This window comes from Larimichthys crocea, chromosome XVIII (genome assembly GCF_000972845.2).
Source record: "Larimichthys crocea isolate SSNF chromosome XVIII, L_crocea_2.0, whole genome shotgun sequence".
In the NCBI taxonomy this organism is placed as follows: domain Eukaryota; kingdom Metazoa; phylum Chordata; class Actinopteri; family Sciaenidae; genus Larimichthys; species Larimichthys crocea.
In genome coordinates, this window is record NC_040028.1 from 18,950,263 (window position 1) to 18,976,661 (window position 26,399).

Genomic DNA, 26,399 nt, shown 5'->3' on the forward strand with positions numbered 1-26,399 from the left:
GTACTGTTGATGCTGCTGTGAGCTAGCCTGCTGCTTCTCCAGGAAGTGGACAGGTTGTCTCCGTCCGGAGTAGGCCTTGGTAGAAAAAAAATCTATCGTCGTGTGCGTGGGCAGGTTGTCACGTATGATAGCAGTTTGGTTTAAGGACGCACCGTTTGTTGTTTACGCGCCGCGTTTCTCTTGTTTTTAACCCGACTATAGCGCTCATCCGTTTCCATAGTAACCTTGGCTCCCGTGGATGTCATTCATTCAGCTTTCAGGGTCTCGGGATGGATATGGATTTTATTTTGTTTTTCTGGATTGACATCCACATGTGTGTGTGTCAGATTATTTTGTTACAGAGGGCAGTCAGGTGGTCACAGATCACAGTGGCCCATTGAAGCCTGTGAGACCATGATAGTGGGGCCTGTACTGCACTTACATCTTACCTCTCATCATGTCTGATTTGTTCTTTCCTTAAAGATTATGATCCACACCATCAGCTGAGCACTCTTTAAAGGTCCAGTGTGTACGATTTAGGAGTAATTCTTTACTAGAAATAAGTATGTCTTCTTTAGTGTATAATCACCTGAGCGTATGAATTGTTGTGTTTTTGTTGCCTTTTATATCTACAGTGACAAACTAAACATTGAAACAGATATGACCTTTTGCTTTTTACATGTACCTACATGTTTGGAAGGAGAGGGTGAGGCGTGGGAGCGTATTCATTTGGTTGCAATCTGCAGCTTCACCCTGTAGGTGCCGCTAAATCCTACACACTGGACCTTTAAACCACTGTAAACAGAGCTGGAAGATAACTTTCTACCATGCAAATGAAATACAATTTAATATTCAGTATGCCACATAAGGTGTCAATTGTGACTTCTTTCTAGAGGCCTAAATAGTCAAAGCTGAGTGTTTGTCATAGACTATATAAGTATGCTTATGTATAAAGGTCCAGTGTGAAGGAGTGTGAATGTTTAGTTTGTCTGTTCAACATGTTAGACTCTGTGGCATCTGTATAAAGGACACACACAAACATAATAATTCACTTGTAACAGCAGCTCATATACACAAGTTGGATAAGAAATTACTCATAAATAAATAAGTCATGAAGCCATGCTGGTGTTGGGATGAAGGACCTGTGGTAGCGCTCCTCCTTACATGGTTGGAGTGGCAGTCTGTGGCTGAAGGAGGTGTTTAAGGCCTCCACAGTCTCATGCAGGAGGTGAGAGGAGTTGTTCATGACGGATGTCAGCTTTACTAACGTCCTCTGTGGAGTCTAGAGGACAGTCCAGGACAGAGCTGGACCTCTTGACCAGTTAGTTGAGTCTTTTCCTGTCTCTCTCCTTACGTAGTTATGAATATTATATTCTGTAAATCAGACACACTGGACCTTTTAATGTGTTTAATGCTGCTTCAATCAACAATGTGTAGCATGAAAGGTGTCACTCATAGTAACAGTCTCATAGAGACTTATCACCTGACTTTGCAGCTCTACGAAGCATTGTAGCATCTTTCAGCTTCTTGTTTTGATTGAACGGTCCACAGCTCTACCATTCTGCATCATTTTCAGATGCAACAGGCAGCTTAAAAGCTTTCATATATATAAACCTAATATTCACTCTCATTTTTAGCTCTGTTCTTGTTTTTTCTGGAGGAAATATCAGCCTGTCTGTCCCTTAAGGTGCTAAAGGTTTCACTATCAGAGCGTTTTGTTTGACCAGATCTGCCTGCTGCTGCTGGAAATACTGCAAAAACACCACACACAAAGATAGAACTACTGGAGTTATGTGATAACTCTCCATGTGTTTGTCATCATGACTGACAAGTTTAACTTTCCACATCATCATTTGAACCATTGTTCATGTAAAATATCGATTAGTGTAGCTTTAAATTACATCAGTGAGTGTATCATAGCCCTTGGAAATGTCTCAGTACTTTCCAATCTGAGCAAAGTGGACCCATATGAGACCGCTGAAATTCTGTGGCAGGCTGTGGTTCTAGAAATGTGCTGCCCACATCGACCAAACTTTGTCGTGTCTGCTGTAATTAACATGATACTACCAGAGTACACTCTTCAAGAGTAAAACTTCAGCAAAGAAAAGTTTGCAGACTCCCAACAAATACTCACAGTTACAATTAATCTGCCCAGTGATCGCATCCTGCCCGTGAGGAACATGTCCTCTCTCCAAATGGGAAAGTAATTGCAGTCTTTGCCACCTATACTCCCACATAATAGCACTTAGACCCTGTAATTTTGTTTTCACTCTTCCTCACGTCTCCATCTGCATATGTTAAGTGTAGCAATTACACTGGGAAATTGCTCCTAACTACATGGGGTTTATAGGATGGACAGTTTCTTTTCTTGGTAAGAGCATAAAAGAAAACAGGGGTGATACAGTTACATTGTTCGAGCAGCATTCCCATCCGGAGAGATTTTTACTTAAAAAAATGTTTTTGAACCACTCTAGACAAAAATCTGTCTTCATTCAAAGTTTAAAGTCTTTAAAATGTCATTTATTGGAGTCAGTTATTCTGTTTAACACACTGATGTTAAACTGAGACGGTAGATGTCTTTTCAGCTCATCTGCTCTGTTTTCTACTGTTGAGTTAAAAACTTAAAGAAGAAATTGAAACTTGATAAAGAAAAGCTGTCACACTTCCTCTGTTTATTGTAATAATTATTTTTGTTCAGTTTCACTTTGGGATATCGGCACATTCCTTGGATGGGAACCTTTGGTGATGATGCAGTTTTATTTTTTAAATTGATGTGTTTTCTTCCTTTTTTGTTTATGTCTACGGTTCTAAAATTAGCAGAGACATGTTGTGTTTAATGTTTATTTGAATCATTTCAGTGATATATACTATACTTTCACTGTCTCACATTACTGAATTATAATTATTTCAATGCTGTTTCCTGAAGGATTGATTCACCCAAATTTACATAACACACGAGTTCCTATCTAGCCATGCAGATAGTTTTAGATCTATCCCAGTATAATGAAGGTAAACGGACCTTATGGTGCTCACATCGATGTCAAGTCTCATTTATTTGGGCTTACGTTGAAGATTTTACTGCCAGAGAAATAGAACATTATTCTGAGTGTGTTCTGTGGAATATCCAGAGTAAAAGTTACATTGTTTCTAGAAAGAGATGTGTGAGAGCACACCAGAGATCTCAGATATAGTGTAGATATCTTTAAAAGTTGGACAAGTATATCCAAAACCATCTGCATGGCTACATACCACTGTAAGTTGGGTGGACTGATTAAAATGCATGAGTTGTTGTACATGTTGTCTCACCTCTCTTTACTGCTCTTATGACTGCTACCATTCACCGACCGCTGCCGCAGGACCTCCAGGCCTTTAGGACGTTCTCCTTTTTGCATCTCTAGTCTCTCTCTCTCTCTCTCTCTGGTTGGTCTCTCCACCCTCTCTGTGACCTGGGGATGAACGCACCAATGAGGAGCCTCACAGTGAGTCCCCCACCCCCCCCCCCACCCCCACCTGTCCTCCTCCACCCCATCTTCTTTATTCCACAACACCTCAGTCACTCACTCACAGAGTGTGTCGCATATATGCCTTGATGTCAGACGTGGTGGGCATTCCTGTCTCTATGAGCGTACTGTAGATGTGGGTAGTGTACTGTACACCATATGAGCCATGATGTTGACTAACTGTTGTGTGTTATTTACAGGGTATGCCTGATCGCATGTTATGTGCAGTGCTGGAGCAATTTCAGCTTTACTTTTCCCTTTGGTATGTGCGCTTTGTCTCCATTCAGAGTGTCATTTCTTCTTGTGTTCTTATGTTGAAACAGCCTGTACACTTTTGTTTTTCTGCATACACACACACACACACACACACACATATAAACACACGGACATACACGGTTAAGACTCACACTGTACAGTAGGTCGTACAGTGTAATCTACCGCCGCCTTTGTGCTCGATATGATGAAGATCGTGTATGATCTTTCACGTGGTAAGTCACTGGAGCTGCTCCTATGTGAATACACTCGTCCTGTGTTCCATGTGTGCTACGTTGTGTATCACGGTGGCCATTCGACAATGCAACACGCACCTCTGTTCTGGCAATTCAAGTCAGGGTAGATCATTTTACTGAATGCACATCGCTAAAGTGTAATTGCACCCAGAAGCCACTATTGATACACATCTTATTTCATACTATTTTTAACCTAACCTTGGTGCAGCCATTCTTTTAGTAAGTTGCTGTTAATGTGGCCACGCACGGCATGCCAAGTGCCTCGCCTCTGAGCTGCTTACACATTAAATTGATTTATTTCGATTGTACGCCACATGATTGGACTCACAAAGTGGTACTGCCCCTGCCCAGACTTGGATGCAGCCAGAGTGTTCACCTGTTCCTCATTTAGCTTTGGTCACTGTGTGGTCCGCCTCCCTCTCTCTGTTAGATCCACTCTCTGTATAGCACAGCAAGCCCCAGCATGCTGAAGAGGAAACAGAGCTCACGGGTCGAGGCCCAGCCCATGACCGACTTTGGGCCGGACGAGACCCTCGCAGACAGCGCTGATATCTTCTGGATCAACAAACCAGTGAGCGTTTTAAGTCGCACTCTTTGATGCATATTCTTATGAAAACCGAACGTGACAACATGATCGAAGCGCCGTTTGTCATTGTTTCTTCCTGCAGTGGGTGCACACTCTGCTGCGGGCCTGCGCCATCATCAGCGTCATCTCCGTGTGCATGAACACCCCCAAGACGTTTGAGCATTACCCTCCGTTGCAATATGTGACGTTCACGCTGGACACACTGCTCATGTTCCTCTACACCGCCGAGATGATCGCCAAGATGCACATCAGAGGAATCATCAAGGTATCCAGGACTTCACACCTACTGGTCACTTTGTAGAAGCCAGATTAAGATGATAGAACCTCAAAAAAGTCTAAGATGCTGTTGCTGGATGCCGCCGCAGAGCTCTCCGATAATAACACCTCCTACGTTGCTGCCCAGGATGTGTCCACACCCCTGGCAGAATGACAGATAACACCTGAGTGGGCAGGTTCACCTGCTTCTTCATAAGCCTGTTTGATTGTATCAACAATCCGGTGGGAGAGCCTCTGTTTAGACAGTGCACTGCCCGGCTGTTTCCTGCTGTGACACACAAACAGCTGTTCTCAACGTCTGAAGCTCTGACTCGCTTTAATGTACAGCCGCAATGCTCAGACCAGACACAACAAACGAGCCCTCTCCTCTGGCTCTGAGCTAAAATGGGAAAAGATGGTACACCTCCCGTTCTATGGCCTGATTAATATGGCAAGCCTGGTCACCTGAATTGTAGTGTAGCCCGGTAATCCAGGTGAGATCCGTGGCTGGTTACAGAATGCAATCAGAACGTACGGCTATGTCTCTGTCTGTCTTCAAAGACAATCAGCACACTAGGCTAGGAAAACCAGACGGGAACAAAATCCAGAACCAAAACACAGAGTTATGGAGCAATTAACCAGCGGTAAATGCCAAACAATGTATGTAGGCTACCCTGGGTTTATAGTTTGAATGTGCAGGTAGCCTATATATCACACACGTGACTTTGTTTCTGTGAGATTTCGACCTGTGTGGAGCTCGAGGAGACATATCCACTTTGTTTACTGGCAGTCAGGAATTTTTGCAAAATGCAGTGGACAAAACAAAGCTCCACCACCCGACTGACCACACGTTGGTACATCATCTCAGTCGATAATATTCAGAGGTGTGGCCTTTTTTGTAGAACCATCGGGGAAGTTGTCATTGGACAACAGGAAAACATCAACCAGAGACATATAGCATAGTCAAACTCTCATCACAGCCATTCAGAAACATCTTTTCTGTCCAGAAACACCTTCAGTGCCATTCTTTGCTCAACAATTTTGATATTACTCCGCTAAACTCTATCAAACCATGTCTGTAGCTCATACCACACTGATGATTGGTATGAACCTTCGTGATCTTGCGAATCCAGCTGCCTACCAAGGTTGGCATTTCTGTGCACTGCGTCTGATTTTTTTTAGTCACACTTTAAACTCAACCTCAGTAGATGTATCGAGCTGTAAATTGAGATGAATCAACACAATTCAAATCCAGCTGGCAGATGAAAGGCCCGTAATTACTGCCATAAAAAGTGTGGACAGCTTAATTGTCAAATCAAGGATAACAAGCAGGGAGGCACTGGAGGACACAGAATTGTCCTCCAGTGCAGGGAAACAGCGTGAAAACTAGAACATCCCTTCTTCTTCTTCTTCTTCTTTTTTCTCTAAATGTTTCTTTTTAGTTCTTAAAGGCAGACAAAGTCTCACCTTTGCCTGCAAAATGATTTTCCTGTTTACCTCCTGTGCATGTTTCTGTGAAACTTCGCACATTCGGATTTCAAGGTTTCTAACATTTTAATTTATTAGCATTTTAAAGTGCGCGTATTCAACATTTTGCATCTAGCTGATGAAAGTGCCTGCACAAAACGAACGCTCCCCACAGCCTGCTGAAGTAATTGCATGCTTTCGCTCTTGTCAGTGTGATCAAACATGGTCTCATCTGTAGAGCATTTCGGAACACACCCTCCTATTTGCAGTTTCCTGCAGAAGGCCGACCCCCCCCTAAGAGCTTTTTACAGACTCTCTCTCTTTGTAAGTTGTAATCAAATGTGTTCTTTTTTCTTTTTTTTTTGCTGACCCCATGACAACTCTGTTTGTTCACACTTCTGGGGCTTAATCACGTTTGTCTTATCATGTTGAAAAATGGTCCAGTTCCAACATTGTGGTTAGTCAAAGTGGGCACAGATCCTGGTTTCCTCAAACACTGCTATATACCATTACCATTTCACACAGGCTTTCTATCACAATAAAAGCTTTCTATGTCAGATTTCCAGAAGGTGATGCTTGGCACTTGATATGGGCAATTTTCAGAACCATAAAGCATTATTAAAGCCTTAAAACGTGACAGGATGTTTTGTAATTGGTAGAATACTTCAGCTTTTCTTGAAAAATATGGCCTTGGATAATGACGATGTTCCCGTTGTTCTTGCTCGGCTTCTCTCTGCACAGGGGGATAACTCCTATGTCAAGGATCGCTGGTGTGTGTTTGATGGATTCATGGTGTTTTTCATCTGGGTGTCCCTGGTGCTGCAGGTATATTGCATGTTCCAAGTTTACTATTACAAGTTTTTCTTGCAATTATATTGCTATTTTCTTCTTCCTGCCAGTGCCAGCTCGACCTGAGGCTGTTTAATTGAAGTAGCTTCTTAACAATCCGTTTCTCTTTGTTTTAGGTGTTTGAAATAGCAGAGCTTGTGGATCAGATGTCTCCGTGGGGAATGTTGAGAATCCCCCGAGCGCTCATTATGATCCGGGCCTTCAGGATCTACTTCCGCTTCGAGCTTCCTCGATCCCGCATCACCAACATTCTGAAGTACAAAACTGTCATGAGCGTTTCTCATTAATATGGTCTCCACGAATAACACATTCGTGTTTCTTCATGCAATATTCTGATGTGCTTTTATTGCTCCTGTGCTTTGCAGGCGATCCGGGGAACAGATCTGGAGTGTTTCCATCTTCCTGCTGTTTTTTCTCCTGCTCTATGGAATTCTGGGGGTTCAAATGTTTGGAACGTTCAACCATCACTGCGTTACTAATGAAACAAAGAAAGGGTGAGAATAAAGTAGAAAGGAATGTGCCTTTGGATGCCTTTTGTTGTTTGCACAGATCACACTGTGAACACTCTTAGACACCTGTGAGGCCGTCTTTCCTGGCTTTAATGGAAGTGACCTTAAGACGCTATAAGATACATACAGTGAGTGTTTTTATTATAGTGTATGGACTAAGGCCACACACTATAAGTGCACTCCTAAGGTACAGACATACACATTCAACCAGACATTTCATCTGTGCAATACAGGCTATTAAAGCCAATCAAAAATGATTCACCAGCAAAAACATAAATAACCTATGAATACGGCGACTGCAGCCTCACTCGTCATTGTTTTTTTGTTACCTGTGAGTTTAGAATATTAGTTTGCAAAAGTGGTAGCTTGTTTTACAGCCTGTGAAACACTGCAGATCCAGATCAGGGTTCTTCAACCAGAGGTTCACGACCCCTAGGGGGTCGGCAAAGGTAATTATTTTTGTCATAATAAATGACAATTTTCACCAAAATAACGGCGACTGTGATGGTGCAGATAACTGAGAAACTACAAACAAGGAGGCATTTATTTGCACTCCAATCGGATGAATCAGTGCACAAAGACGCACAGCTCTTGGCATTTAATAACCGATAATAATTATGCATGAACTGTTTTATTAATCATAAACACATATAGGCTAATAACCAGTTATATAAATAGGTTAATAAGGTGAAATAAAACTTGAATAACGTGAATACAAAGGTTATGATAGGCCAGGATGAAAATGTGAAAAAGATTTAATTAAATGTGAGGGTCCCTGTTCTGTTTGTCTCTCGTCAAAGGGGTTGAAGGCCCCTGATCTAGACGCTACAAATCATACCGTATGTTGCAATATATTCTACTTTCAGCTTAGTTTTTCTTATATGAGCTTTGCCAGTGATTGAATCTACTTGTACAATAAAAGACAAACTTAAGGTTCTTCTGGATGTCAGGATTTCTGCAGTTGACCTCATCGTTATTTCCATTGCATGAATAACCTTCATAGATTTGTACAGCATGAAGAGGACGAGCTACATTGTGGTTTTTGTGTTTGAGGGTTATTCTAAACAAACAAAGTCTACTCACAAAATCATATATATGTTTTTTTTTTGTTTTTTTTAGCGTTACGTAACATGGTGTCCTGTTTACAGCCCGCACTGACGTCCTGCTTTAATTAATCACCGCAAAGCAAATCAATGACGGGTCAGCCCGATCCGTCAGTAAGCGTCACCTGCTGAGCCGAGTCTGACAGATCCTGACAGCATCTCATCTTCTGTGATCAATTTGGTGTGACCGTCTAAGCAGCGGCCTCACACATTTAATTGGCTTTTTTTTTTATGTGGAGCAGCAGAACGTCACGTTCTTTAAAAGATGTATAGTATTTTGGGGAGGGAATTTTAAAAATTATTCAGTTATACTATGTATTAAACTTTAATTTAACTGCTTAAAAACAATTTAATCAAAGTGAAATTATGAAATTATGTAGAAATCCCTGGGTACCAGCACTGGAGGAGATCAGTATGTATTTAAATGCATTAGTGAACGTTCCTGGCTTGAATCATTCAGTTGAGGATGATGATGATGATAATATGATAACAGAGAATAGAAATCCTTGTGGAGACAAAAGATGGGGGCTTCAGCCATCATAGCTGAAGCCTCAGGCTGCAGGAGAGCTAGAGCTAATTATATTAATTAGAATTTCCTACATTGTCCAGTCTTTGTGTTTAGCTCGTTCATGCTGGATAGTTACTCATCTGTCTCTCCTTACCTACTGTGTGCCTGGGGACACCGCATACATTCACCAATGAAATGCTCACGTTTATAGCTCTGACATCCCCCTGTAGCATTATTCCAGAAGTGGAGTGACAGCTGAACATCTGATTTGTTTGCTGGCGTGCTCCTTCCCTTAAATCCCACATATATGTACTATATATATATATACAGTGAATGCTTCTTAATGGGGCGTTTTTAGAAATATGTCACACGAGGACTGATGTGTCTAATCTCTATCTGCCCTTGGCACAAAGTCACAGCTCACTAGCTTTTGACACACGAGGGATTTGATGGAAATTGGGGAGGGGGGGAAAAAATAACAGGGGAGACATTTTCTGATATGGATATTATGTGAAAATGCCTTTGGATTTGTGAACAAAGTAGTTTCCCCTCTTCTGGATGTCAGGATTTCTGCAGTTGACCTCATCGCTTATTTCCCATACATGAATAACCTTCATAGATTTATATAGGATGACATTTGTGCCACCACTGAACCACTTAAAGGAAGAAGCATATTTCTTATATTAAAAACATGTTACTTTTCCTGTTTACTTTTACGTTTAGTATTGTTAGTGTGTTCCTTCATGTGATAAAAGCCACTGATTATGTGTCAACAAGATGTGGTTCTTCTTCTTCGTAGCTGAGGTGGGAACTCACATTTTCAAGTATGCAAAGCGTTCACAAATTAATCTCAGTTCGATCAAATTACAGATTCAGAAAACCGACCGTAAATAATTCCTTATCACCAATGTGCTTTGTTTTTCATTCGACTCACCAAATTATTAATATCACGTCATTACTGGACATTCGGTCTCCCGTTTGAGGCTTCGTTTGTCTCCACCTCTGTCATCAAGAAAAGTGATTTCTTTGATACCACACAGTGGTATTATTCATCTCGGCATAATTAGCTTTATCGGGATTCATCACTATGCCTCTGATTGCCCTTTGTGATCGTGCAATAAATTATCCTCTCTGATCCTGTACCCCTTAATAAACAATTTGGATGAATGTCTGGGCAGCCAATTTGAAGGCATTAATTTTCATTAGAGGAATCAAGCAGCTCCTGGAATAACACCTGTGGCTAAAAGACAGGGAGACAGGGAAGGAGGGAGGAGGGGCAGTGTGTGTATGTATTCATCATGTGGTGTGGATAGTTTGAAATCCACCATTTCTGACTTCATATTGCTGTTTTAAACTCTTTTTTCTCACACATAGATATGGATTCTATATATTAATTAACAAGTGTTTTTCTTTCTTTTGGTCAGCGATGTGACGTGGAACAGCTTGGCCATCCCAGACACTCATTGTTCCCCTGATGGGGAGGGTTACCAGTGTCCCTATGGCTTCAAATGTGTGGATCTGGAAGAGCTGGGCCTCAGTCGACAGGAGCTCGGTTACAGCGGCTTCAATGAACTAGGTATGAGCTGTCATATTTAATGCATACACATTAACATTAAACACTTCAATGAAGCGTTTCAGGTTAATAACATTCTCACTGTTTTTTTATCACCTATAAATTTGTAGCATATTCTCCTAAGAAGGTGGAAGAATGACCCTGTGTGAGACAGTGAGAACTAACACGCTGCATATACCAGCTTTGGCATGGAGCCGTACCATTCGGCAGCATCCTGCTTTTTTTATCAGCTGGACGCTTCTCAAATCCAGTGTCAGCGCACGGTGCTGTGCCGCTAATCTTTAGATAGAGTGTGAGATTCACAGCGAGCTTAATTTAGACATTATAGACTGAAATATGACACATTCAATACAATTTACAGCCTAAATGTTTTGAAAAAAATGTATCTGTTAGTCCGAAGAGGAAGAAAAACTCTTTTTAAACTTTCTTAATACACAGGAGTTGTTCTCACTTTCTAAAAGTTACTTTCTAAAAGTTGAGATGCACCATTCTCATTCACACCCACGCAGAACGATTCATAAAAATACAAGCCCCGAAACAATATGTTATGCTTAAAGGTCCAGTGTGTAGAATTTAGATGCATTAGTGGTGTAATCGCTGCATTGCACTCTCCTTGCTTCACTCTCGCCTTTATAGTGTAAAGGAGACACTTGAAAGGACCAATTCACACTGTAGATATAAAGGAAAAAAGTAAAATAACATATTATTTTCAGGTGATTATACGTACATGCACAAAAACATAGCTGTTAATATTATGTTCCATGTCTGCGTTGTTCTGAAAATAAAGGACCTTAATCTTACAAACTGCACCTTTAATAATTGGGAGAGTTACTGATCTCCCAGTTGTCTGTCGGTTTCACTTGACAGCGACTATAAGCTACCGGTTACCTGTTTAAAAATAATATAGAGAAAGAAAAGGGCCCAGTGCACGTGAAGCCTTTTCAAACATTAAAACTACAACTCTTCAGCTGTCTCTATCAAAAATAAAGCTTGAAAAGGCCAAAAAAAATAAAAAATCTTTAAAAAAACACAGTGGAGGTTCTTTCCCGATTAAATCATCTTTGGAGTTAAAAGTACAGACAGTTCATTTGCGGAGAGCGCATTGACGTTTTGTTTTTGTTTGACCCTCAACTCACAGAATTTATGATTGTTTGTTACATCGGACCAAATCTGTGGCAAAGACATGATTAAAAATGATTTCATCAGTATGGCAAACAGTTCGAATTCTGTGTTTGTAACAAAGGGACGCTGTGTTTTTCATCCTCTCAGAATATTCATTCATTATAGATAAAAGGAGAAACTCCAGTTATTGTCTTTTTTTGAACGGCTTAGTCTGAAGGGAGCCGTGATAATTGGTGTGAGGCTCGTAGACATCGCTGTGTTTCAATAACCATCTCTGCTTTTCATCTCGTCTGTCTTTGTTTAGGTACAAGTATCTTCACTGTGTACGAGGCTGCATCACAGGAGGGCTGGGTCTTCCTCATGTACAGAGCCATCGACAGCTTCCCTCGCTGGCGCTCCTACTTCTACTTCATAACTCTCATTTTCTTCCTGGCATGGCTCGTCAAGGTTAGAGCCGGTCTCTTCTCGCTGCACTTTTCACAATGCTCTCAGCTCCCATGGCATGACAGCAGGGGGATCGCTGCACACCGAGAGGCTTGGGTTAATTGACATAACCTAATCTTTCACCTACAGACATAACCATTTTCCCTCGTTAGCAGAATGTTCTCTGGCTAATGAGAGAATGAATGTCATGTCACAGATGGCGAAAGGAAGTCGAGAGATGGACCTGCACTTGGTCATTTACTTTTAATTGTCACGACGTTCTTTCACGCTCTCTCTTTCTCTTTGATAGAATGTGTTCATTGCAGTCATCATCGAGACATTTGCTGAGATCAGAGTGCAGTTTCAGCAGATGTGGGGGTCAAGGAGCAGCACCACCTCTACTGCTACAACACAGGTACGATCATCACACTCAAGCTGACATCGACAGCTTCGTGGTGCCTAAATTTCTCATCATTCTAAACATTTCTTGAATGCCGGCTTTCTTTAAAATCTGTCCATTCATCAGAATTCAGTTCAGAAGAATCAAAGGAATGAACGCATTGTGACAGGGATGGCTTTCTTAAGAGTGCGTGGTCATCGATAAGTACCTTCACTTACGTCAGAATAGGCCGCCTTAAGGGAATGGTGCCTGGTAAAGCCAAACATGCAGTGAGGGTGAACTTAGAACGCCTTGTTGAGGCACTTATCTCCAAGGTCTCACCTCGCATCTTGAGGAAGTCATTAGGACAACATCTGCATCATGCATCTTTAGTAGTTGGAGAAACAAAAATCCTGTGGGGGATATGTTTGGGGGGAGCCACAGAGTAGGATATAAAAAAATATCCACAAAAAAGTGGCAATGTTTTGCCCGAGATGTGCCTTTGCAGAGACATCCAGTCCTTTATATAACCAGAACGAGAGCTGTGTTTGTGTTCGTGGTATTGGGTGAAGCTGAAGTTCTATGGCGCCTTATGTTCTGTGTTCTCACTGATTCTGTTTGTGTTTGTGTGTCAGAAATAATCTCAATGAGCAGACAGGTCATACAGAGCGTCTGCGTTTCTGTCTTCATCAGACTTCATCATTAACATGAGCTGAATATTAACATTTGGAATAAGGCCAAGGTGTTCTGTCTGTACATGATGAATTGACTTTCTTTGGTTGGGAGTGAGGTACTTTCTCAGGTGAAGAAGTTCACAAGCAAAAGACTGACAAGCAGATTAGTGCATCAACAACAGTAGTAGACCGTTGTAGTGGAGAGTGAGCTGAGGCTGGAGGGTAAACTCACTAAACCAGTCAATCTATGTTCCAACTACTGTGAAATCATGAGCTCTGGGCAGTGACCAAAATGTAATTGAATATGCTCATGGCCAAAATTAGTCACAGGAAGTCTCGGGTCCCCCTCAGGGACGAGGTGAGAAGGTTGGACCTCTAGATTAGACGGAGCTCCTTCCTGTTATCTCTCTACTATCTAATAATGTCCCCAAAATAATTTGATACAAGACAGTTATAAGGTTGCAAATGTGAATCAACACGAACTGCTAAGCGAGTGACAACCAGAATGTCATAAAAGACATTTGTACTAAAGAGTTTATTATTTATTTTAAAATAGCAACTTGCATTGAACTGTTTTTGTTCAATATAGATGTTTAATAGCTAATTACAAGCTCGTTACCTCTAAAGGTGCTTCCAGGCCATAGAGGGATATACACTAAGGAGAGATAATCAGGGATATTGACAGACTTTATGGTCTAAAAAGACATTCAGCTTCATAAAGAAGTCATTTGGATGTGGGTAAAGCAATAATCATAAAAGGGTTTAACACGTTATGGAAGTTTATTATATAAATGCCTGTAGATTTCTCACCATACGTTTATGTTAGTGATGACCGTTGGCTTGAGTTTGAACTTTTAGCTGTCTTACAGGTGTCCCCTTTAGATATGAAAGGACTCTTGTTTTTGTCTTGATGTGACAGGCATTTGATTGCCTCCTCTACACTTTGGGTTTGGAAGATGGTTTGAAGCTGAGAACATTAAGATTTGTGATTAAATTAGATTTGAAACCTGAAAGACAATCAGAAGAATGTTATTTGTTCCAGAGCTGAATGTCTTTGACAGAAAATATCATGATGCATTGTATATAAAAGTGGTCAGTTAAAACAGCGATCCCCAACCTTTTCTGCGCCACGGACCGGTCTCATGTAAGACAATATTTTCACGGACCGGCCTTCAAGGTGTGGGGGGTAAATACGAAGAAATAAAATGATGCGACCGGCATAAAAACAAATATAAAGTGCTTATAAATTCAACTCACCATTACGCTGAATTAGTGGGAGCCCTGAGCTTGTTTCTCTGCAACGAACCGGTCCCATCTAGGAGTAATAGGAGACAATGACAGTGTGTTCCTTATGTCCAGTCTATTCCATAATTTAGTTTTGGTCGCTAAAGAAGCTTTCCAAAGACGTTTGTTTTTTACTCATTTTTGCTACCTTTGAGGGCTTAACTGGGGTAACGTATCACGTGACCGAGACGAGCGTCTTGACCTGTCTTAACCTGTGTCAAGAGGCACAGACGGATGTAATTGGGAAAGAATACAGCCATTTTTCAAAATAAAACATTGCAGAAAAGCCGTATTTTTCCACATTTTTCTTAGATATCTTTAAACTTGTATATATTTTATATTCATGTCGATTGCTGTTTGCACTGAAACATATCGGTATACATTTGGATCAGATTTGTTAAAAATTCAAATACCCTTTTAAACATTTGACATTTCTAATAAAGGAGACAAACGGTGAACTGTCATGAAGCTAAAACCTCCGTTACTTCAGTTATGATGGAAAACAGGCCGGTGCCACTGGCATGCGTACACTGCTATGACCTTGAAAACAATTAGCCTTTCTTTCCACTATCAACATTAATTGTAATCACATAGTCATGCCCCGATCTTTATCTTAGAGGGGGGAAAAAACTAATTATCTGTGGTTTAACACTTGACTGTCAATCACAGAGGCTGGAACAATACGCTCCCTTCTCCATGCTCCCTAGAGAGGAAGACTGGTATAAGGTGGCCCTGGGAGACCCAACCCATGCTACTCTCCCCATTCCTTGACTTTGCAATACTGTGTCCAGATTATTGAGGCTTTTAATAGAGATTAGGCTTTAAAACCTAACAGTGATGATAAAAGGACAATGGATAAATCCACTTTTGTTTCACGGGATCAGTCTTTTTGTTCCGTATTTTGATGAGTGGAGTTGTAATTAAGAGCTGAACTTGAAGTTGAATTACACCGAAATCTACTTTGTCTTGTCTGGAGTCGAATGATATCAGTCCCCGTGCGCTCGACAACATCAGCGTTGTAGAGAGTATTATCTTTGTCTTATTATATTAAAAAGAAGATGATAAAAGCTTATCTTTGTCTTATTATATTAAAAAGAAGATGATAAAAGCTTTGGATTGTGCACCGCAGGCTTTTATTTTTTTTGGGATGTGATAAAATGTGACACATGTGACAGGTATAAGACGGAGCTGAAACAGAGAGGGAGAAGCCTTTTTTGCAATTATTAAGATATAGAACAGTGTTTCTCAAACTTTCTATACCACGCACAGCCTCAGAAAATATTCACCTCTCCACTCTTTTGACAGACATTAAAATCCAGCAGTGTAGGCTGACCCTGATCAGCCTCAGTCAAGTACCGCCAGCGGTACTCGTACCACGGTTTGAGAACCAGTGGTTGAAGGGTGTATAAGTGGAAGGAAAGCAGCAGCTTGTTACTGTATTGGCTTTATAATGCAACTGGACATCACTATCCCACTATAGTGCATGGAGAACTGTTAAATGAATGTAAAAGGACATTCATGCCAAAACAGAACATTGAACTATTCTGTATAATCCGGATTATATGAAGTTCAATGTTTTCCTTTATAGATTAGTTGTGTATATGAGTCGGCCTTTGGGTGGTCCTCCACTTTGGTCCAGACTAAACCAATCTCAACAAATTTGACCAATCAGGGTACCCACAGGATGCATCTTATTGGTTTAGATAATCCCCTGACTTTTCCTGTAGCACCACCAGCAGGTCAATGTTTTTACCTATTCTGTAAAATATTTCAACATCTACTGAAAGGACTGGCACAAACTTTTGAAGTTTTTTGGAGTGGAACAACTGTTGGATTGCCATCAGGTCAAAATGCATTCATTAAATATATCCTGAGTAAATATCTACAAAGCGGATGACATTCCCATCGGTCTCGGCTGTTTTGTGCCAATTGCTCGGCTAACATGCCAAACTAAGATGGTAAACATTTGGACACGTTGGTATGCAGGCATTAGCATTCAGCTCAGAGCGCCAGCGTGCCGAGGTACAGTCTGCACCTTACAGCAAGGTGAGGAAACTAACTGAAACCAGCAATAATAAGTGAAGTCGTCTGCCAAGTTCACCTTTTACAAAGTGTATTTTGGATCTAGTTGTCGTGATAGTGTTTATTACTAAATAGTTGTGTTCGTGTTTAAGAAAGATGATCGATATTCATGAGTGAGCCAGCTGCCTTGTGAGTTTGAAATTCTCTGCTGTGATAGATATTTGGTTTGTTTTTATTTCTGGTGTTAGCTCCTTAGGCCAACACAATGTATTTAGTAGCTATCATGCTGTTTTTGTGTGGGTACGAATCTGTGTGTGTGTGTGATGCCTTTAGCTTTTTTGTGTGTGTGTGTGGCCACAGATGTTTTATGAAGATGTAGCCAAAGGGTAGATATCTGTGTGTGTGTGTTTGAGTTTAGTCCAGTAGTTTGAATGGTGTGCGGGGTTTTCTTTGTGTGTTCTGCCCCTCATGTGCTTGTCCTTGTGCCACAGATGTTCCACGAAGACGCCGCCGGGGGATGGCAGCTTGTAGCCGTGGACGTCAACAAACCTCATGGCCGAGCGCCTGCCTGCCTCCAGGTAAACACACCACATAATTAATATGCTGCTGATGCTGCCGGTGTAAAGTGGTTTCTCTCTCTCTCTCTCTCTCTCTGACACACATGCTTGCATAATTCTGTGAGATATGCTCCTTCATATGTGAAAGGTGACACCTGAACATACCTGAGTGTGTGTGTGTGGGAGACACTTCCCATTGTTATTTAGATTTCTGTCTTGTTGTTGAAATGCTTTATGTTAACAGAGAACAGGGAATCAGTTAACCCCATCTATTTAACAAGTGCCACAGACGTACGCGCTATCACCTCATTGTTTTCACATTTGTCCGTGTCTTCAATGGCCGTGTCAAACGGCTAAATGATGGGATTTTAAATGAGGGGAGCCTCGTGTTTGATGTGTAGAGCCGCACTAATGATGTAGCTCCAGTGATGGATGAGTTTTAAATGACGTCTACATGATGGACGCCGCCGCCGCTGCTTCGCGGTCAGTGTGATCCAAATGGTTGTGGCTTTAAAGATAAGCTGAAAAGCAGCGGGCGTTGCTCGCAGCTGGCCCACTGTTGATAGCGATGTGGTGTAAAAAAGGCTTGGAGGGCGCTGTGAGAGACTGCCAATGGAGGCTACGAGAAGGGAGGAGGATAGCTGTCAACGAACCCTCATGGAGAAAAAACACTGCTCCAGAGCTAAGCTTCAAGCAGGCACACACAAACAGAGCACAAATAAAAATAGAGAAAAAGGGTTAGAGGAGAAGAAAGGAAGAAGTGAGAGAGAAAAGAGAGATTTTGAAATATGCAGGATTCCTATTAAAGCAGCATGTCCCCCAGAGCCTCATCATCAGATGGAGGAAAGATGTAGATAGAGGGATAACCAGAGGGATAAACACGGCTGACTTCCCTATGAGGCCTTGTGCTCCATTACATGGAACACCCAAACACTGCTTCGACTGCCTCATTCGCTCATATCAAAATAGCTATTATTGTCATTCTGTGCCAACAAGACCAGTTCTAACAGACTGACAGAGAGCGGCCATGTTCAGACCAACAGCTTCCATTTCTATAAGACTGCTGTGTTGGCAAACTAGGAGTGCCGACGCAGAGGGCGTCTGGCAACAAACCCTGCTTAACTTTTGCCATAAGATGACATCAGCCAGCTAGATATTAAAGTCTATCCAAAGTCAGACCAAAGAAGAAAGTGTTTTCAACCACCCAGCCAAATCTGAATGATTAAAAATATCCACAAGTTTATGAAATTAGGTGTCAAAATCTGGTAAAAAATGAGCAGTATTCTCAGCCCCAAAGAACATTATGCTAATGGGATTATGCTCAGGGTGGCCTCAACGCATCATCGAGCCACCTTTTAGGACCGCCCACAAAATCCTGGACTAAAAACAGTTTGAACCTCTAACTCCACATTTCAGTGATATATTATTCAAACACTGTGCAGTGGTATTACACCTTTGAACTCATTAATTATTAGTCAAACTAGTTCACGCTCTCGTGGTACCTGTATACCAATGCAGACCCTTTTTATTATTTTTAACCCATTTTACGTCTGAACACAGCCTTAAGGATGCAGACTTTGTGGGGCCGACTTCCTGTGAGACTGTTTTAGTGGGTCATAGTGTAGAACAACTCACACCTCCACCATCACACGGACCGTTTCAGCTCTGGGCAATGGCCCAGAAATTGTGACAGATGTCTCCTGTCAAAGAGAGCCCGACACAGAGAAATATCGAAACACCAGTAATCATCTTATCATTTGTTTTTTATAATTAATCAAGGGGAATACATTTCACAGTAGGACCAGTGTAACACAAGACATTTATCGCAATGTTACAAGGTCACAGAGTCGAAACAACCCGGATAACGAATGAGACACGAGTGGGTCGCGTATTTGTCATTGCAAGAAGGAGGCAGCAGGTCTTTGTTGTTAGACTGGGTGTGTGATTTATTTGTAGTTTGAATTTTATGTTCCATTTATTGAAATGACACACATTGAAACCCATTACTGAGTGTGGAGATGTAATATATGTCCGTGAGATGACCTCTGTGGCTGTGAAGTGCCAAAAACATGCAGTACCTTTAACGGCCACTGGAAGCTGGCTGCAAAATGAATCTCCATGAGCCCCACATATTAAAATGTTTACAGCCCGGTACAGAACAGGTTTGTGGCTTGTTTGAGCTACTAGACTTCTGGTCCACAATACACTCTTCGACATTTTTAGATAAGTGGGGAGAATTACTAAGATGGTGGCGGCCAGAAACTGATACTACGTCCGTGTTAAATGCAGTCTATGAAAATAACAAGCAAACAACCTTTAAATGACTTTTTTTCTGGCTAACTTTGTTACTAACAGAGAGCGCAAATCAATAACAGACACATATTTTCAGCACTTACCATGATGGGTGTTATGAATTATTGATATTTGTCATTGTGCACCGCAGTAGCCAAGATAAATAACGTCTTAAAAAGCAAGTGATTGTATTGATTATGTAACATCATCAATTATACTAGGGCTGTCTTTACAACTGTAGCCTTGAGCATTGAAACCATACGTTGCATACGTTGGTGTCCACGTAGAAGACAGCAGAGTACTAATACTTTTTGTTATTGAAAACTTTGTTAATGACAAAGCTACTTTCATTTAACAGCCACCTTTCAAAATTTGTGTCACTTAAAAGTACTTTTGTTGTGTTTTTTTTTTTAAATCCTGCCTGCTGTATTATTCAAAGTGTCAAGCACGAGAAAAAAAATAATAATCAAGCAACGTAAAAGCTGAATAGTGCTGAGAGTGACTTTGACATGCAGCATGTAGTGCTTCATTTCAAAAGTCATCCATTGTTGTCAGTTGCCAGTCACGCACTGACAGCATTTCTGTGGCATGTCAAACCATCAAACCGCTCTGAGAACGTTTTGATTTTCCGACGGTATCGGTAAAAATCTAACCCGGCCGTTCGATCCGAACCACAAAGGCTCGTCACAGATCACAGAGAGGAATTTGTTTTCTGTTTTCACAGATTTTTTCAGTTGGAAAAGGATCCATCCTGTCTCAGATATGTGATTTGTGAGTAAATTGTGTTTTCATGCATAGCAACATGGCACCGCTGCTCATAATGTGCTGTCGATAGCTAATTAAGAGAAACATGGAGAGAAAGCGAGAGTCCCTCCATCTAATTAAAAAAACACTGAAAGAGCATCTGTGCTGCAGATTGAAAATAATGAAAAAACAAAAGAAGAATAATAATAGTATGTTTATTTCCACGTACCATTCAGTTACTCTGAAGGTTCCTGGTTCCTGTGTGGAGGTCGCATGTTCTCCTCGTCTACTCCAGCTTAACAGGTTCCAGGTGACTCTAAATTGCCCATAGGTGTGAATGTAAGTGTGAATGTCTGTTTGTCTCTATGTGCCCCGTGATAAACTGGCGACTTATCCAGTGTGTACCCCACCTCAAAGTCAGCTCGGACAGGCTCCAGCCCCAGCGGCCGTACAGGTTACAGAAAATGGATGGACCAGAGTATGATTGATTCACTAAATGACCATGGGTACACTGCATGTGTACACTACATGAGCATTAGTAGATGACTTTGTGGAGTGTCAAGTGCACCTGCTTCTGTATGTATGTGTTCATGTGCAGGACAAAATGGGTTATTTTGCTCTTTTTTTTCCTGCATTGATGTTGTGATAGAGGCACGTCACATCAGAGTGATATCATGTTTGATTAATGACGGACATCCCCGTCTCTCTCCCTCTTGCCAAACACCTTATTCCGTTGCCTTTTCACCCGTATCAGAACGGAGGAGTGCTAGCCGGGTAGACAGGTAGACTGAAGACAGGCAGCGGAGATCCAGCCTGCAGGGCCATCTGCGAGTGCCGGGGAAGTGAAGTGTGAGTTTCTGTTCTGCTCTGCCTGGCTCCAGAGTAATTGGCCGTCAAATGATTAAAATGTTTCAGGGCTGGCAGGCGGACGCTATCTACAGACAGGCGGCCTTTGTGCGTCCTCCTGTTTGTCTGCTGCTGCGAGCTAAACCCATACATGTCCGACTGTCTCTTTTGAACCACCTGTACGCGTCCGGTCAGGCCTTTGTGCGTCTAACTGTCAGATCTGCCTGCTGATGTCTGTCCATTTGTGCACGCGTATGTATGTATGTATGTGTGTGTGTGTGTGTCAGTCTGGGTCTTACTGAGTCTGTCTGGGTCCAACGGGCTGCAGCAGTTGGAGATAACACATAATTGATTAACCACCTGCTCTTTTTGGAGACCGAGAGGAAACGGCAGCTTCCCCCTCCTGAGGGGCTACAAACCAAAATAGCCCAGAAAGCAGGGAGTATCGCTGCACCGCTTCTCCACTCCGACAGTTGTTTTTCAGTGTTTTTGTTAAGCTGATAACGAGAAGTCTTACTTTTGACAAATGATAACATCGTTTTATCCTCAGCCATCATTGAACTCCACGTCTATGGCCAGATTTGAGAAATGTTTTTACGGAAGGTGCTGGTCGGTTTAACCTCCCGTAAAAACCCCAACTTGTCATTTTACACTTTGATTTTGGATTCAGTTCAATTTCAGGTCAAACAAATGAGACATAACATGTTAAGTGTTGAGATTTAGAGATGCTTGAGATGCTTTTTTTAAAGGTTCTGCAGTTATTTTCTCAGGTGTTCTCTCGTGGCGGAGGTATAGACCGGCAGAGGTTAATGAGGCGTCCTGTTTCTTTCTCTACGGACCTGGTCTACTAATTAGCCCCTGGTGCTCTGCTATGCCATAATTACACTGCAGATTGGAGCTTCGGCTGCTTTAAGCGGAAATAGATGTGTCACTCTATGCAGGTTTACCCCGGACGGATTAAAATGTAACATACTGTGGACCAATCCTGCACGAAAATGAAGGAACTGCTCAGTATCTGCATGAGAATAATTCAAACAGCTTTCAAATGAGGAAGGAACGTGAAAGCCATGATAAATGCCACCTACTTTAAGTAATCCACGAGGATCATGTGATTAATTTAGCATGGCCTCTTCAGCTGATGGTGCCCACCCCCCACCACCACCCTCTTCACGCCTCAGCCCTCTGTCCACAGAGCTAAATACAGAGTGATGGATAACCCAGCATCTCACTCGGGGGTACTGAAGTCCAATGAAAGGAACACCTTTCTGACCTCTCCCTCCCAAGCCAGAGGTTATTGATTCTCTGGAACCCTCCTTTTACCCCTACCAACGGTCTTTTGCTCTCCGGATCTTCCCACTCGTATCATTTTAAGCTCACATATACACACAACGTGTCAAGGTTAAGGTCAGTTTGTCTGTGTTTGTGTGTGTGTGGAAGGAGAACGAGGGCGCAGAGGAAAAAAAGGAAATTGGTGAGAGAGAGTGGAGTGAGAACATTGTTATCGGAGAAAGAATCCGGGGCTTTGCAGGGGAAGATATTTGTGTATAATAGGGAAGAAAATCACCTGAAAGAGGAGAAGGAGAAAAAAAAAGATGTGACTTGCCCCTGTGAGAACAGTCTTGGACAGAACACGGCTACCGAATCAGATTGTTTATTTGGTCTGGACTGCAATCAGCCAGATGCACATATAGCGATATATATGCTGAAATGAAATAAGCCAAAAGTCTATAAGGAATAGTCAGATAGGAGCGCAGAGGTGGCGAAGCACAGCAGATATTATTAAGAGTAGGAGGGCTGCAGACAGGCAGACCATCATGTTTTATTAAGACCTGTTTTCCAGCCAGAGACGTTAGTCAGCCTGCTCTTGTCAGAGCTGTAATAAGCCAAGGGGCTGCCACTTCACTCGATCCTCAACCCAGCAAGATTGTACACACCCACTCCTTCAGCCCATAGCTTTACATTAAAATAACTGTCTTGATAGTGCAGTTAGCCACGAGTAAAATCGTGCCGTTTCCCAATTTGTCAATAGGTTTCTGAATTAGTTTGCCTCGTCTGCATCACTTCATTCAGTGGAAACGCAGAAGATCCTCGACAGCACTCAGGATTGTCGTCGCTTGTTTATTCAGAAGAGATACAGTACAGTCGAGTGAGGCGCTCCCTAATCCCACCCTGCTTCTTCTTAATCTCCGTAAACAGAAGCGAGAGAAAGTGTAGAGGGAGACGGTGCCAGAACACGGGGCCCAGTTTGCTGGTGACAATTCCTGTGTGAATACTGACTGTATCCTGCCAGCTATGTGCACATGTGCTGCTACACTTGTCTCCCGTACCCGGCGGGACGAGCGTTTGCCCTCCCCGGCGGTCCTGAGTGAACAGACGGAGCATGAGGAAGCAGTCGTCGGTCTGTCCGTCTGCCTCTCTGCTGCAGTTTCAGTCGCTGGAAGTGCTCCAGGTACGATGCGTACCACCAATCCTTTCCTCAAGGTGATTGGTATGCCCACATCATGACAGGACACCTCTAATAAGCACAGCTGAAAGTTGTCTCACCTCTTCTTTGAGATTGCAGTTTGTGTCACACTGACCACACAGCCTTTGCAAGAGTGTGAGGCTTTTCTGCACTGTTCGAATCGCCCCGGGGATACATGGAGTGATAGGAACACAGACAAGAGAAGTCTGTCTTCATATTTTTTAACCGCAGCCCAAGTGCACTGTTTTCCCCAGCTACCAGTTTACACGCCACTTGAAATGATGTCTTTATATGTACGGCACTTATTTGCATACATAATTTCTCTCATGTACACTATGTGTGTGTTTGCAGCGAAGCAAATGAGAGCTGAGTACAGGCTGTATTTTGCAGAGTGTTCTGTGTCACAAACCAAGCTCTGCTCTGCTCTCTGCTATCAGACAGAGTGATGCCAGTGTTCCCTGGCCAAATGCCAAAGCCACAACTTAATTTGTGGCTTCTGCAAAACCTGACTTCAACTTGTCTGTGTGTGTGTGTGTGTGTGTGTGTGTGCGCCTGTGCACAGCGAGCACCTGGTGTTTCAAAGACCCAGCCAGAGGTAACGCAAATAAATAGCATCCATCAAACAAGTGTGAAAGGATTTCTGAGACACACAAGCTAAGAGACATCAAACGGCAGGGGAGGGCCATCTTGTCCCACCGCTGATGCTGTTAAATTGATTCTGACATCTTGAGGCCATGTACAGTATGGCGTGCCGGTGCCACCAGCTGCATTTGGCAAACTAGGCCATTTTGCATTGAGAAGGACACGGAGAGCATTATCTGGTGAAGTGTACCAAACAAGGGGGGGGATGCGAGGCGAAGATTAAAAGGTTATTCTGCAGCATGGCTGGACGGGCAGACGGTATCTCTGTGTGACAGAGGTTACGAATGCACGCTCGCACTCCGGCTCTTCCTAACAGCGTGATTCCCAGAAGCTGACAGAGAATATGGGCAGCGTCAGGACCTTGAGAAAATCAAGTGTTTTATACGCACAAACGTGGGCTTTCTGTTCTCTGTCAGTCCGCCTCTGTCTCTCTTGCTCTCTCACACACACACACACAACTCTGTGCAGCCAAAACACCCATGGGGAAGAGCGTCTGGTTGCTGGAAATGTCAAACTGCTTTGTCACGTCCAATCTCAGTCAGGGAGCCTAACCACTGTGTGCAGGGTGTGTATGTTCAATCCCAAGGTTATCAGGCGAGCTTGGCATGGCAAGAATTCATATTTGTGACATTAATAAGGTGTTTAACAAGACGAGACAGAATAAGAGCAGAAAATTCAAAGTCATGAGAGCAAAGATGCTCATAAATAACTGAGAAATTGATTTCTGTGTTTTTGGAAGTACAGTTAAAAGATGATACACTTCTGGCTAGCCCGTGGTGCTCAGGCAGGGAGTTTCACAGCTGTATATATATATATATTTATATATGTTATATATGCTATACTTGTTTTTGCCAAGTGATGTAACTTGTCACCCCCCTGCAGTGGTGGTGCAGAATAATTCCAGGGTGTTACGGTCCGACAGAGCACAGTTCTGACCACCTACAGCCGAACCCAGCAGATCCGCAGAATAGAAACTTTTAACCAAATATCGAAACCATAACCCTACAAATCAAGTCTAAAACTAATGAGTCCTTAAAGCTAAATTATATAAATACATTTGTTTGTCCTCCAAAACAACCTGCTCATCCTGGTCCACCTAGCTGCTGGGTGCTAAATCAAAGTTGAACAATGTTGCCAAGCAACTGAACCTCAACTCCTAAACTCTGTTTGACCGTTCATTTTTCACAGGGAGCTAAATTGTTACCTTCAAGGCATGTCTGTCTGTGAATAAACACACACACACACACACACACACACACACACACACACACTAGCTGGCTTCAAATGAGGCTTAGCGTTCACACTGATTCTCTGAACTGTCCGTCAGCATCACGTTAGTCTGACTTGGCCTCAGCCTGGAGGACTTCAGTCACTCCAGTCACGGTGAAACAACAAAATCATTGATCATCATTGAGCTTGCACGGTTAGCAGTCTGTAGTAAAACGCACTCATATTGCCATCAAAAAATAAACTTTATCCACTCATATCGTCTGTCCTCTGAGGCTGTGGACCAACATAGAATTAGTGCTGGTTCTTTGACATTGTGTAAGTTAGTTCGGAGCTGAGGAAATGTTCAGGAACTGTTAAGTTAGGACTAGCAGTCTGTTAGTTAGTTTAAAGTTGTGAAAGTTGTAAGGTGTTTTTATTCATGATTATTGTTATTTCTAACTCAAATATACATCAGGTCCCTCCTGCCTCTCTAAATAGTGGATTTTAGAAGCACTTTCCAATGAGAATTTGGTCTGACGGGAGCGTCGACCAACCGATCGACCAACTGACTGGAAGCCGTCAGCCCTAGAGACCGGCTCCAGATCGTTGGTCAGCGTTCAAACAAACTAATGTGAACAGGTGTCAGCAGTGGTCTTCCATGTTAAAATCACACCCTTGGGTGAAGCAAGCATTCACCCCAACCTTCTCCCAACGACGTCAATAAGAGCTCCTCGTCAGGTGAACAGAAGTCGTATGATGACAGTATGATCCGTTTTCCTTTTTTATCCAGTTTGTGCTTAGAGCAGCGATATGTCATGTAATTTTACCCACGTTCAAAGTTCAGTGAGATGAATTTTATTCACTAATTTCATCATCACCGCCACTTGTTTTCAAAAGCGCCAA

The 26,399-nt window shown here is 42.3% G+C and overlaps 1 protein-coding gene across 5 annotated transcripts in view; it reads left to right on the forward strand.

The window, feature by feature from the left end:
* The window catches only part of nalcn (sodium leak channel, non-selective), a 63,421-nt gene that overhangs the window by 152 nt on the left and 36,870 nt on the right, over positions 1 to 26,399 (forward strand). Inside the window, exons 2-12 of one of the 5 annotated variants that reach the window (XM_019255789.2) lie at positions 3,336 to 3,458; positions 3,680 to 3,741; positions 4,419 to 4,559; positions 4,657 to 4,839; positions 7,038 to 7,121; positions 7,262 to 7,401; positions 7,511 to 7,639; positions 10,690 to 10,841; positions 12,265 to 12,407; positions 12,694 to 12,798; positions 17,234 to 17,320. In XM_019255789.2, the coding sequence (XP_019111334.1) occupies positions 3,700 to 3,741; positions 4,419 to 4,559; positions 4,657 to 4,839; positions 7,038 to 7,121; positions 7,262 to 7,401; positions 7,511 to 7,639; positions 10,690 to 10,841; positions 12,265 to 12,407; positions 12,694 to 12,798; positions 17,234 to 17,320 (1,206 nt within the window). In that variant the 5' untranslated portion in view covers positions 3,336 to 3,458; positions 3,680 to 3,699. Of the gene's footprint in view, positions 1 to 1,545; positions 3,460 to 3,679; positions 3,742 to 4,418; positions 4,560 to 4,656; positions 4,840 to 7,037; positions 7,122 to 7,261; positions 7,402 to 7,510; positions 7,640 to 10,689; positions 10,842 to 12,264; positions 12,408 to 12,693; positions 12,799 to 17,233; positions 17,321 to 26,399 lie in introns of those variants that run through there. The other 4 variants (XM_019255790.2, XM_019255792.2, XM_027290991.1 and 1 more) reach the window with 4 other exon arrangements.